Source organism: Ranitomeya variabilis, chromosome 6 (assembly GCF_051348905.1).
Source record: "Ranitomeya variabilis isolate aRanVar5 chromosome 6, aRanVar5.hap1, whole genome shotgun sequence".
NCBI lineage: Eukaryota > Metazoa > Chordata > Amphibia > Anura > Dendrobatidae > Ranitomeya > Ranitomeya variabilis.
The window spans coordinates 195,674,704-195,688,887 of record NC_135237.1 but is presented as its reverse complement, the minus strand read 5'-3'; the positions used below and the strand labels follow the sequence as shown (position 1 = coordinate 195,688,887).

The 14,184-nt window shown below is 40.8% G+C and overlaps 1 protein-coding gene across 10 annotated transcripts in view; it reads left to right on the top strand.

The window, feature by feature from the left end:
• Positions 1-825: 825 nt before the first annotated feature.
• The window catches only part of IKZF1 (IKAROS family zinc finger 1), a 203,279-nt gene continuing 189,920 nt past the window's right edge, over positions 826-14,184 (top strand). For 6 of the 10 annotated variants that reach the window (XM_077269371.1, XM_077269369.1, XM_077269368.1 and 3 more), the window contains exon 1: positions 981-1,322. In XM_077269371.1, coding sequence (XP_077125486.1) covers positions 1,112-1,322 — 211 coding nt within the window. In that variant the 5' untranslated portion in view covers positions 981-1,111. Of the gene's footprint in view, positions 1,323-14,184 lie in introns of all 10 variants that reach the window. The other 4 variants (XM_077269374.1, XM_077269372.1, XM_077269375.1 and 1 more) reach the window with 4 other exon arrangements.

The window sequence follows — 14,184 nt, the reverse complement described above, 5'->3', positions numbered from 1 at the left end:
CCTGAGGTCTCTGGTGAAATCAGGACCATGGGCTGTCCATCAGGTTGGCTGAGCCGCTTTATAACCCTCCATCACTTCAGTTTGTATCAGCCGTAAAGACGTTGTAGCTCCTACAAGAATACTCTCCCATAAAGAAATGAAAGTGTGAAATGATGGGCGCACCCGATGTGTCCCGCAGCGTATGTCCAAATCTGGTGGCGACAATCGATTGTGGTGTGAGAACGCAAGCATGGCAGCCATGAGGAACGTGAGGCACTTTGCGCCAAGTTCAACATCTTATTTGTGCTTTGGTTACAGTCTCTGTTACTTTTTTTTTACATTTAAATCTGAACAGAAATATGGGCTTCAGTCGCCATTAAGTTCTGCTTTACTCAGGGCTCAGTCCATTCAGACTTGGTACAAAGTTTCTGCCATGTACCTGAGGCAATGTCTTCGTGCGTTCTCAGTGCATAGTCTCCTCACACAGTGCAGCAGTGACATGTCACGTAGTGTGGGGTTCCCACTGCCTGACGTGCCCGCAGCCCGTGAGGTAACTGCCCGAGGTGAGGTAACTGCCCGAGGTGAGGCAACTGCCCGAGGTGAGGCAACTGCCCGAGGTGAGGCAACTGCCCGAGGTGAGGCAACTGCCCGAGGTGAGGCAACTGCCCGAGGTGAGGCAACTGCCCGAGGTGAGGCAACTGCCCGAGGTGAGGCAACTGCCCGAGGTGAGGCAACTGCCCGAGGTGAGGCAACTGCCCGAGGTGAGGCAACTGCCCGAGGTGAGGCAACTGCCCGAGGTGAGGCAACTGCCCGAGGTGAGGTACCTGCCCGAGGTGAGGCAACTGCCCGAGGTGAGGCAACTGCCCGAGGTGAGGTAACTGCCCGAGGTGAGGTAAATGCCCGAGGTGAGGTAACTGCCCGAGGTGAGGTAACTGCCCGAGGTGAGGTAACTGCCCGAGGTGAGGTACCTGCCCGAGGTGAGGCAACTGCCCGAGGTGAGGTAACTGCCCGAGGTGAGGTAAATGCCCGAGGTGAGGCACGTCCCCAGTGTCCAGCGCTCTCCGCGGGGAGGAGTGTTCTCCGCTGTCGAGCGCAGCATCAGTCTCCGCTAAGCCTGGCAGCTCGCCTATTAATGGAAGTGGCGGCCACCGGCACGGCACATCAGTGCAGGACATGCCAGGCGACACACCAGGCTGCTGTCATGCTACACTGGAATGAGGAAGTGGAGTGGAGAGGGGTGGGACTGAGACCCGAGCTTCATCCTGCGGCGCCGCTCCGAGCAGCACATGGAGCAGCTGCAGGGGACTGGGAGAGCTGTCTACAGCCAACCCACGGCAGAGCAGGTAATGCGGCGTCCGCGCCAGGTGCCACGGTGCCCGCGCCAGGTGCCACAGTGCCCGCGCCTTGTCCACTGCGCAGCCGGGAGTCAGGTGTGTGTAGTGCACGGGCATACACCTGCCCTGGACCGTGCGGAAAGTGCACAACTCACTGCCAAGTTCATGGCAGTGCGGAGGCGAGAAGTGCAGGGACGTGGTCCCGGGTGCAGACACCATATATACACATATATATAATACATGTACACTCAGCACTTCATCATGAACTACAATGTTTGCTGTACAGCATCTTTACTGCTCTGTAGCTGCCTGCCTATTGATGCAATCTATCCCTCCTTCCATACTCACACACAATGACACAATATACATATACTCTATATATAGTGTGTAAATTAAAAATATATTACCACATATATTAAAATATTGACGCAAAGAATTTTTTCCAATACAGTTTTACTCTTCTATTCAACAAGTAGGATGAGCAAGTGTGCACTGTGTACAGCGGAACGGAGTCAGACAGCCTGGGAGTTTGGTACAAGTATAAGTAACCACACAGACAACATAGAGACTATACCACACAAATATATATATGTATATATTATATACATGGCTCAGTATATATATATATATATATATATATATATATATATATATATATATAATAGTCTCTTTATACACCAACATATTCCGCAGCGCTTTACAGACACTATCATCGCCGTCCCTGATGGGGCTCACAATCTAACTTCCCTATCAGTATGTCTTTGGAATGCGGGAGGAAACCCACACAAACATGGGGAGAACATATATACATATATATATATAGTTTTTACAGAATATATTACATTAGTGAGATTACAGTGTAACTTAGTACACTAACTTACATATGGGACACTGTATACTGATACTGTATAGGATATATACTGTGTGTATTATTTAAAGAAAGTTAAGTTTTATACTTCTCTTTTTTTCACTTTATCCTATTATTCGGCCCAATTTGTCAGTCAATTTAGTCTCATATTAGTTCAGCTCATGAGCATAGTGTACACAAATGCTAACATTTTACGTTTACAGTAAAATCAAACAAAATCCCGAATAAAACATTCATTGTCACACAGATCAGTTCTGGTATTTTGCACATAGGCACCTGGCATGTCATTTGCTTCTATACATATTAGGTAAATTAACCTTAGAGTGATTATTTCATACACTTCATGTACACGTTATTTTACCTACCAAACAAGCAACACATTATTACAAGCTGACATTACAGAAGGATGGGGTAGTAAATGTGTCTTAAAACTTTGTATTTAGACTTAGAATTCTGAATTTAATTGAATGAATGTTCAGTTCACGTGAATGAAGTTTCTGCGTAGATGGAAATAATGAGATGAGTCCTAGGGTTATATTGTAATTTTGATTTGCATATTGTTTCTCTCGCCATAAATTATTACATTACACTGTAAGTAAATGTAGTTAGTGTTTTTTTTTCCCAGTAAAACCTAACAATAATCTAATTATTTCAAGCATTGATCTATCGAGCGATGCCGATAAAAGTTTCTCTTGTTTTTACTAATCTTCCGATAAATGTGTGAACAGGAGAATATGCACAATGGGAACTTTTCTCCAATAAAGCTTTTTCCAAGATAGGCAATTGTTGATATATTTTAGGAGTAATGTTAGTTACAATTATTTTCAACCACATAAATATAATATAAAATAACATTTATAATCTCACAACATTTATTTGCTTACTATGCAGCTAAAACTTGTGGGCAGTTCTAACCCATAACAAGCGGTTTAGCATTTTGTATAAGAATCGATAGATGATCATAACCCTGAATTCCTTTTCATGTAATTTGTTATAATCCAGTTTATATTATCTATATTACTGTACTGTGTTCTTAATGCAAAACACATTAATATGATTACTAATGGAGAAATGGGGAACAAAATGCACAGGGTAGTTTAAGGAAGTTGTGAAACGACACAGGACAGATAAGAAAGTGGAATGAAATGAACTACAGAGAAACAAAGTACGGTACTCCTGTGGAAATACATAAGATGATTGCTATATTTACTGCTAAACCTAGGAATAAGGAATGTTGTGGATCAGTTCTCATAGAATATTATTTTGGAAGTCGTTAGTCTTGTTTGGGACATCAGTAAGGAAACCTGCTTGTAAAGAGAGTGCCTAAAGTGCTGGATAATTTCAGAAAGAGGAATACAGTCATGTTCGGGTGTTTGCAGCTGGCAGTCGTTCAGTAGGTCACTGGAGGGTATATTCAAGCTTTGACATATTTTGGGGTCAGCATCGTAACCTCTCATTATTTTCTTATTTTGTTTGTTTTTTGCCTGTTGAAGTGTAGTTTATAAAATGAAATGTGTTTTTTTTGTAGTTTTATGCATTTTCTAGGTATAAAGTTACTGACCATAAATTTCAATACTATCACACTAAACAAGCTACAAAACCATGTTGTGTATTGTAAAATAAGCTACCACTCCTTTATGATTGAAATAAACAGAAATAAAGCAATTTATTAACATTGGTATGCTGTTAAAAAAAGATCAAAAACAATGTATGTCAGAGGGTGTGGTGCCCCATCGGAATATTAAATCCCATATCTACTACCGGACTATCTTGTCTTGATTGCAAAGATAGTAAAGTCGTCCAAAAGTGTTTTATTTCAGTAAATTTTAATTTGAATCTAGTACGGAATTGAGTATAGATTTGTTTATATTAATTATGCTCTCATAAAATATATAAGAATCTATGGTAATAAAAATTAGAGTATATTTTGATGTTGTTTTCAGTACTATTATGTTAGAGCAGTGTTTCCCAAACTCCAGTCCTCACAGCCCCCAACACATCATGTTTTCAGGATTTCCGTAGTATTGCACAGGTGATGGAATTCTTATCAAGTCATCAGAAATTGCCTCATGTTCTCTCACCTGGGCAATACTAAGGAAATCCTGAAGACGTGATCTGTTGGGGGGCTGTGAGGACGAAGTTTGGGAAATACTGTGTTAGAGACTAAAGTTACAGTATGATGGTAATTGGTAGTATGGAGCTCTGCTAAAATAAAGACATGATGTATAATTGATGCCTGCTTAAAGAGAATTTTAAATAAAGCAGGTAGCTATATTTTATATTTTAAACTATGAATCATAGCCAGAGATTAAGTAGATGAAATGTACCAAAATTACAATGGCAATATGCTAAAATGTTAACGTTTCATGCAATTTTACACTTGCCCCAACAGTTTTTTTTTAAAAAAAGGAAAACAGGTGTATGACTGAAAGGAAATAAGAGAGGTTATTGGTATAAAATATTGACATTAGGTGCCATAAGCCAAAACATATATAAAATGTCTAATGAGTTATGCCAAATTTATTATGCCATGTACCGAATTCATGCTGTAAGTTTGGAGGTATTTATCGCCATTTTTACTAAGTTGAAAATCTATACATCATGCAATACTATTGTAAATCTCTCCAACAGAGTCACAAACATGATTTTTGTGTAGCATTGTAAGATGTACAGGTATGCAGAAGACGATTCAAAGATGTAGTAGTGTCTCAACAATAATATCACTAGTAGTAAGTCGAATGTATCTATACAGAAGTAGACTTTAACAGAAGACAGTCATTTTAAACACTTACCGTAAATCTCCCTATACATTTGTGTCGTGATATTAAAAAGAAATTTCAAAGCATTGTGAGATCATTTGCATGATGGATACCCCTAGCACCCGATGAACCCTGTAGAATTACTGTGGAATTAGTATGGACTTCTATAGTACTTCCCTTTGTTTTGGCAGGAAGAATAATGCTGCATGCTACATTATTACTCCTGCCATATCTTCTAGGACTGTCAATAAAGGCTTCAAACAGAATCTCCGATTCCAGTGTGAACATAGCCTTAACGAGTTATTTAAAAAAAAGTTATGCACTATCCACAGGATGACCGCCGGGACTAAAACCACGATTTTGGGATCTCTGATGGTCCCAGCAGTAGTACACTAAAAGACCAACAGGCTATCCTCCATTCTTTGGGTAGGTGATAACATATGTTTGTAATCAATCACCCATTAATATGACTTCAGTAAATCATACAGAGGATAGCTAATTAGATGAGAAAAAAAGCAACATGTGAGATCCTGAAATCATCCAGGAATATGTCCATATGAACGAAGATACATCTGTCCTGAATGATGGTATTTTACTGGAAACATTTTATATGCAGGCTATGCACACAGCTATGTACCATTTCATACTGTCCAAATACTTCACATTATCATATTTTCTTGTATATAATACAACTATGTATACATTCATGGAGTAATGAGTACAAGAAGAGTCCTTCTCTTTGTATGTTTCATCATTGTTAATATGGCTGTGCTCCTGTGGGTTGAGTTACATTATGTTACAGGGAAGGTGGGACAAAGTGTTGTACTAAAGCTCTGTAAGATTTGCCTACCAAACGATGAACACCAACAGTGTCCAACATACCCTACTAAATTGTATCGGGATCTCTTGGTTTCCTAGTGGTTTTCCATCATTTTAACGGGAGGCTGCATTAGTTTTTCTGCCAAATATTACAGAGCCAGTAATACAGACCTCTAAAGGTACTTCCGATTCTGATGTGAACAAGGTAAAACATGCTTAAAGGGAATCTGTCACCCCATTTTTCGCCTATAAGCTGCTGCGGCCACCATCATCAGGGGCTTATCTACAGCATTCTGTTATGCTGTAGATAAGCCCACAATGTAACCTGAAAGATAAGAAAAACAAGTAAGATTATACTCACCCAGGGGCGGTCCTGTGCGGTCCGGTCCGATGGGTGTTGCGGTCCGAGTCCAGCGCCTCACTTCTTCATGCGATGACGTCCTCTTCTTTGCTTCCTGTCGCGGCTCCTGCGCAGACTTACTTTATCTGCCCTATTGAGGGCAGAGCAAAGTACTGCAGTGCGCAGGCATCGGGCCTCTCTGACCTTTCCCGGCGCCTGCGCACTGCAGTACTTTGCTCTGCCGTCAACAGGGCAGATAAAATATGCCTGCGCGGGAGCCGCGACAGGAAGAAAAGAAGAGGACGTCATCACATAAAGATGGGAGGCGCTGGACCCGGACCGCGACGCTCAGCAGACCGGACCGCACCGGGACCGCCCCTGGGTGAGTATAATCTAACCTCTTTTTCTTGTCTTTTAGGAAGCATTGGGGCTTACTTATAGGCGAAAAATGGGGTCACAGATTCCCTTTAACAGCGCTTCATGATATCCATTGACTATATTGTTTTAAATGAATGTTTCAAAATGGCAGATTTGTTACAGAAATTCCTGCGAGTGTTCTGTATAACTTTATGGGGTTTGTAAAAATCCATACTCATAGTATAGAAACAGTCTCATTAGATAAGAGAACAGATTTCAGTTGCAGAGTGTTCTGTAACAGATATGCCGTGTGTGAACCCTCATAACATCATAAGGTACCTGTAGAAGACCGACACATTATATAAAAAAAATGACAGTTGCCACAACTCGGTTTTGCTGTTTCCTAATATGTAGGAATATATAATTTAGGGAAATAGTATGGGAAATGAATATTGACTATACATCTATTCGTAACTTTTACGATTGTATTAAAAAGCACATACCTTTATAATGCTGATTCCACATACCGGTCAACGCATTTTGAACTAATAATTCTTATTCCTGGCTTGTTAAACGATGAACAAGAACAGTTAGCTCATAATGCATTGGCCAATATGTTAAGTCTGTATTTTAGGGCTCGTTCAGTATTGTATGGACATGTGCTGTCAGCTTTAAAGTCGGATAGTACGCTTAACAACACTGACCAATATTATTCTATCAGGCTTTTCAGATAACAGTTTTTTTTGCATGGAACGAGTGTCCGTGTGAAAAGAAAACACAGCATTCACTATTCGTTTCTGTATTTAAGGTGGGACTCGCTTATTTAAGTTTATAGGAGCACAAATAATATCGGATCTTATAAACAATCATGATGGTTTACCCCTGCATCTATTTGTCATTATCAAATTTATCCTTCTATATTATTTCAAAACACTCTTTTTCAGTGATTACTTTGTATCTCTGTTCATACTGCACCCACACACACAAATGATACACAATTTGAAAGGTAAACTTGTCCCCTTCTGCATGAAAATAGCCAAACAAACCACACATCCAAGATGTTATCACAAAATACATTTTAAACATTCATTTTCATAAAATTGCAGTAAGGAAAAATGACCTGCAGGTGGCACCACACTACCCCAATGCATACTAATACAAAGCTGAAACAAATCCTAACATTTGCCTTGGGGGCTTTCCAGCTCGCCGAACTCCTTGCCCAGCCAATTTCAGGCAGGTACATATAAAATATTTGCTACATACAGTGGGGCAAAAAAGTATTTAGTCAGTCAGCAATAGTGCAAGTTCCACCACTTAAAAAGATGAGAGGCGTCTGTAATTTACATCATAGGTAGACCTCAACTATGGGAGACAAACTGAGAAAAAAAAATCCAGAAAATCACATTGTCTGTTTTTTTATCATTTTATTTGCATATTCTGGTGGAAAATAAGTATTTGGTCAGAAACAAACAATCAAGATTTCTGGCTCTCACAGACCTGTAACTTCTTCTTTAAGAGTCTCCTCTTTCCTCCACTCATTACCTGTAGTAATGGCTCCTGTTTAAACTTGTTATCAGTATAAAAAGACACCTGTGCACACCCTCAAACAGTCTGACTCCAAACTCCACTATGGTGAAGACCAAAGAGCTGTCAAAGGACACCAGAAACAAAATTGTAGCCCTGCACCAGGCTGGGAATACTGAATCTGCAATAGCCAACCAGCTTGGAGTGAAGAAATCAACAGTGGGAGCAATAATTAGAAAATGGAAGACATTCAAGACCACTGATAATCTCCCTCGATCTGGGGCTCCACGCAAAATCCCACCCCGTGGGGTCAGAATCATCACAAGAACGGTGAGCAAAAATCCCAGAACCACGCGGGGGGACCTAGTGAATGAACTGCAGAGAGCTGGGACCAATGTAACAAGGCCTACCATAAGTAACACACTACGCCACCATGGACTCAGATCATGCAGTGCCAGACGTGTCCCACTGCTTAAGCCAGTACATGTCCGGGCCCGTCTGAAGTTTGCTAGAGAGCATTTGGATGATCCAGAGGAGTTTTGGGAGAATGTCCTATGGTCTGATGAAACCAAACTGGAACTGTTTGGTAGAAACACAACTTGTCGTGTTTGGAGGAAAAAGAATACTGAGTTGCATCCATCAAACACCATACCTACTGTAAAGCATGGTGGTGGAAACATCATGCTTTGGGGCTGTTTCTCTGCAAAGGGGCCAGGACGACTGATCCGGGTACATGAAAGAATGAATGGGGCCATGTATCGTGAGATTTTGAGTGCAAACCTCCTTCCATCAGCAAGGGCATTGAAGATGAAATGTGGCTGGGTCTTTCAACATGACAATGATCCAAAGCACACCACCAGGGCAACGAAGGAGTGGCTTCGTAAGAAGCATTTCAAGGTCCTGGAGAGGCCTAGCCAGTCTCCAGATCTCAACCCTATAGAAAACCTTTGGAGGGAGTTGAAAGTCCGTGTTGCCAAGCGAAAAGCCAAAAACATCACTGCTCTAGAGGAGATCTGCATGGAGGAATGGGCCAACATACCAACAACAGTGTGTGGCAACCTTGTGAAGACTTACAGAAAACGTTTGACCTCTGTCATTGCCAACAAAGGATATATTACAAAGTATTGAGATGAAATTTTGTTTCTGACCAAATACTTATTTTCCACCATAATACGCAAATAAAATGATAAAAAAACAGACAATGTGATTTTCTGGATTTTTTTTTCTCAGATTGTCTCCCATAGTTGAGGTCTACCTATGATGTAAATTACAGACGCCTCTCATCTTTTTAAGTGGTGGAACTTGCACTATTGCTGACTGACTAAATACTTTTTTGCCCCACTGTATGTGGACGAAGAATAAAAGTAAAACTTAACCTGTTTAAGACTTCAGCTTTAAAGCTGAAGATATAAATGAATGCAGCCTAAAAGGTATCGGACAGGCCCAGAACCATCAGATTTTCCGTATTATTGGACAGTCATTGAAAAGTCTCTCTTCCTTCTAAGGTTGCAGCTTATTGGTGACCTGGAGTCACCTCTGGTTCCAAGTAAAAAAAACTGCAGCGTTGACATAACTCAGACTGTACATTGTTTCCCGATGGGAGAGATTGGTGGAAACAACATTGCAAAAATTGAAAAAAGAAAATCCAACCGTAGGGCAAAAAAATGGTAAAATAATCTGCAGATATTAGGTTTTTTTTTTTAAAGGGATATTCCCAATTATTATACAATGGTGTAAATACGCTCAGTTATGGGGTCAATTCTCCTTCATCATTTTTACTGTCAAAGTGGCACTGCTGTACAGGGAGCTGCTCCGTTCACATACATAAGGCTGTGTTGCACTTCCCTACACTGCAGATAGATGGCAGTGCTGCTGTGGAGGGGAAAAAAATGTTGCTGCCCTGTTCTTTTGCAAGATCCTGACAATCAGACCCCTTCTGATCAGTAAGTAAAATACCATTATGTTTAATGGTGGGGGATCTCCTTTAGGCTGGAGACACACACAGCGTATAAAAAATTGGTCCGTTTTACATGGACGAGAATCGCAGAAATGTTCCCTGAACAGTGATCCATATGTCATCCGTGTGCGAGGTGCGATTTTCTCGCATGTAAGCATCTGTGTGACATCCGTATGACACCCATATGGCGAGATTTTCTCGCCGGCTTGCAAAATGGACATATAATGGATCGATGGGCTCAAATATTTGTGAAAACATATATACAGTCTATATATATATATATATATATATATATATATATATATATATATATATGTCAGTGAGACACATACCTCTCCGTGTTCATCGTCTCATTAAATACATTTACATTTGACCAGCTTGATTTTCCTGAAATTGCCTGCGCCCCCGACACCCAATGTACGAAAATTTTGCACGGGCCAACTAGTTTTATAGAAGTAATATGCAAATGCTATTCCACAAATAGTATTAGTTTCTGGAGCTGTTAAAGAAAATCTATCAGAAGGTTTATGCTATGTAATCAGAAGACAGCATGAGGTGGGTGTTAAAACACGGAATTCAGCGATGTGTCAATTATCAGGCTGTGTGCTGTTAACTTACAGTGAAGTTTTATCACCAGGATATTATCACAGCCAGGTCTGATGCTCAAGCTACTGCTAGACTGACACCGCCCCCTCCTCTGATAAGCATCTCACTTCGAATAGACCTTGTACATGGAGAGCCTGGTGTGGGCAGGACTAGCTTTCTCAGCTCTGCTACACGCCAAGTCTAAAACCTCTGACTTTATTACAACTGCTGTACCCAGTAAGTTAAGTGATACATTGTTGGATTCAGCATCTCTTTCTCTACTTTATACTGTTCTCAGATAAGGCAGCAAAAACCTGATTCTCATTAATATCTTTGATAATGTACTGTATGTCAGGATTTCTTCTTTATAGAGAATAAAGTAAGTTATACCATAATTTTCCTTTATACTTTTATTTTTCTTCCTTTGTGCCTTTTTTTTTAAAGGCATTTATATAGTGTTCAGTGTTCACCAAATGTCTCTTTTTAGACCTATGTTCACAGTTTTGACAAGTAAGTCTAGAGTCATAAAATGCACCTTCTTTTGGTGCAGAATGTTGGTTTTAAATCTGTACCAGTCATGGGGCGGCACTTAGAAAAGTTCCTATTCTGTAGTTGCCACAAATATATGATGCCATATGTGACATTGTGCAAGATTTGGAGAAATTTACCATATGTTGGTTGGGCTACTAAATGCATTTAACGCTAGTGAAAAATGTCTTCATTATATTGAAATACAGAGAGGTACTGTAGTTTCTGTTCTTCAGGCTATATTAAGAGTAATAAATAAGTTTTCTGCTTTGTTGGTATTGATCTAGTGCATTTTGGGAGCTATTTGAAAGACAGGTTTAGCAATTCCTTTTACATGGCCATTGCATTCCTCCATTACTGAGAAATCAGCATTTGAATTGATATGTAAATGAGTCTGGAGATATTAAGTTTCTGTCACTTCAGTTCTTTTCCCGCCCAACACCGCTTCTTTGCTTGAAGTTACCTGGCATAGAAGCTGTCCATCAAGCAGGTGGCAGTAGTGGTTGGGGAATAGAGCTGTAGTGACAGAGTCTTCAGATCTACAGCCTCCTTTGCATAACAATGCAAATGTTGATTTCTCAACAATTGCGTACTAGACTGTTTAGGTAAAGGTATTGCTGGACTTGTCTTTGAAAGAACTATACACAAATACAGTGGGGAAAATAAGTATTTCATACACTGCCGATTTTGCAAGTTTTCCCACGTAGGATGCAGAGGTCTGTAATTTTTATCATAGATACACTTCAACTGTGAAAGACAGAATCTAAAAATAAAAAACAGAAAATCACATTGTATGATTTTTTTAAATAATTAAGTTGCATTTTGTTGCATGAAATAAGTATTTGATCAACTACCAACCAGCAAGAATTCTGGCTCCCACTGATCTGTTCGTTTTTCTTTAAGAAGCTCTCCAACTCTTAATTGCACCTGTTTGAACTCGTTACCTATATAAAAGACACTTGTCCACACACTCTATCAATTACACTCCAACTCAAAGAGCTGTCTAAGAACACGAGCAACAAAATTGTAGACCTGCACAAGGCTGGGATCTGCTACAGGAAAATAAACAAGCAGCTTGGTGAGAAGGCAACAACTGTTGGCACAATTATTAGAAAATGGAAGAAACACAAGATGATTGTCAGTCTTCCTCGGTCTCTGGCTCCATGCAAGATCTCGCCTTGTGGGGTAATAATGATTCTGAGAAAGGTCAGGAATCAGCCCAGAACTACATTACCGTTAGTAACACACTACGCTGTCAAGGATTGAAATCCTGCAGGGTACGCAAGGTCTCCCTGCTCACACCAGCACATGTCCATGCCCATCTAAAGGTCACCAGTGGCCATCTGGATGATCCAAAGAGGCATGAGAGAAGGTCATGTGATCAGATGAGACCAAAATAGTACTTTTGGTATCAAAGCCACTCTCCGTGTTTGGAGAAAGAAGAAGGATGAGTACAACCCCAAGAACACCATCCCAACTGTGAAGCATGGTGGGGGAAACCACATACTTTGGGGGTGCTTTGCTTTTCTGCAAAGGGGATAGGACGGCTGCACTATATTGAATATTGAATGGAGGATGAATGGGGTCATGTATCGTGAGATGTTGTCCAAGATCCAAGCTCACTGAAGATGGGTTGTGACTGGGTCTTTTCAGCATGATAATGCCCCAAAACACACAGGCAGAGCGACTGAGGAGTGGCTCTGTAAGAAGCATTTCAATGTCCTGGAATGGCCTAGCGAGTCTCCATACCTCAACGCAATAGAAAATCTTTAGAGTGAGCTGAAACTCAATGTTGCCCAGCGACAGCCCTGAAACCTGAAAGATCTAGAGAAGATCTGTATGGAGGAGTGGGCCTAAATCCCTGCTGCAATGTAAGTAAACTTGGTCAAGAACTACAGGAAACGTCTGACCTCTGTAATTGCAAATAAAGGTTTTTGCACCAAATGTTAAGTTCTGTTGTTCTACAGTATCAAATACTTATTTCATGCAATAAAATGCAAATTTATTATGTAAAAATCATACAGTGTGATTTTCTGGAAGATTCTGTCTTCCACAAAGCACTCCATGGCCCAGCACCATCCTACATCTCCTCCCTCGTATCAGTCTATCACCCTACCCATGCCCTCCATTCTGCTAATGACCTGAGGTTAACATCCTCAATAATCAGAACCTCCCACTCCCGTCTCCAAGACTTTTCACGTGCTGCGCCAATTCTTTGGAATCACTACCCAGGTTAACACGTTTAATCCCCAATCCCCACAGTTTTAAGCGTGCCCTAAAAACGCATTTCTTCAGACTGGCCTACCGCCTCAATGCATTAACCTAACTATCCTTGTGTTGCCCATTCAAAATTTTTACCATAACCAGGTTCCTCGTATCATGTTCTCACATGCTTTAGGCATTTAATAGCCCTCTGTGTCTGTACTGTTACATACTTAGGCTGATAACCGGTTCATGCTGCTTTACATGAACACCAGATTCTTACACTATGGCTGGTCCGAACAACGAAAGCAATTGTTGCCATCAACCTTTCATGTCTCCCCTTTTTCCTCATAGGCTGTAAGCTTGCAAGCAGGGCCCTCATTCCTCTTGGTATCTGTTTTGATCTATGAGTTTATTGTTATGCTGCAATGTCTATTGTCTGTACAAGTCCCCTTTAAAATGTAAAGTGCTGCAGAATATGTTGGCGCTTTAAAAATAAAATTATTATTATTATTATTATTATTATTATTATTAAATGTACCTACGATTAAAATTACAGGCCTCTCCATTCTTCGTAGGTGGGAAAACTTGCAAAATCATCATTGTATCAAATACTTATTTTCCCCAATGTATGAATAGTTTGGCAAGTGAAATCTTGCTGCCAGATTCCCTTTAAAGGGAACCTGTAACCCCCAAAATCTATGGTGAGGTAAGCTCACAGTCATCAGGGGCTTATCTACAGCATTCTGTAATGCTGTAGATAAGCCCCCAATGTTACATGAAAGAGGAGCAAAAGAGGTTATATTATACTCACCCAGGGGTGGTCCCGCTGCGGTCCGGTCCGATGGGTGTCTCAGGTCCGCTCTGGCGTCTCCTATCTTCATTCCATGACGTCCTCTTTTGGTCTTCACGCCGCGGCTCCGACGCAGGCA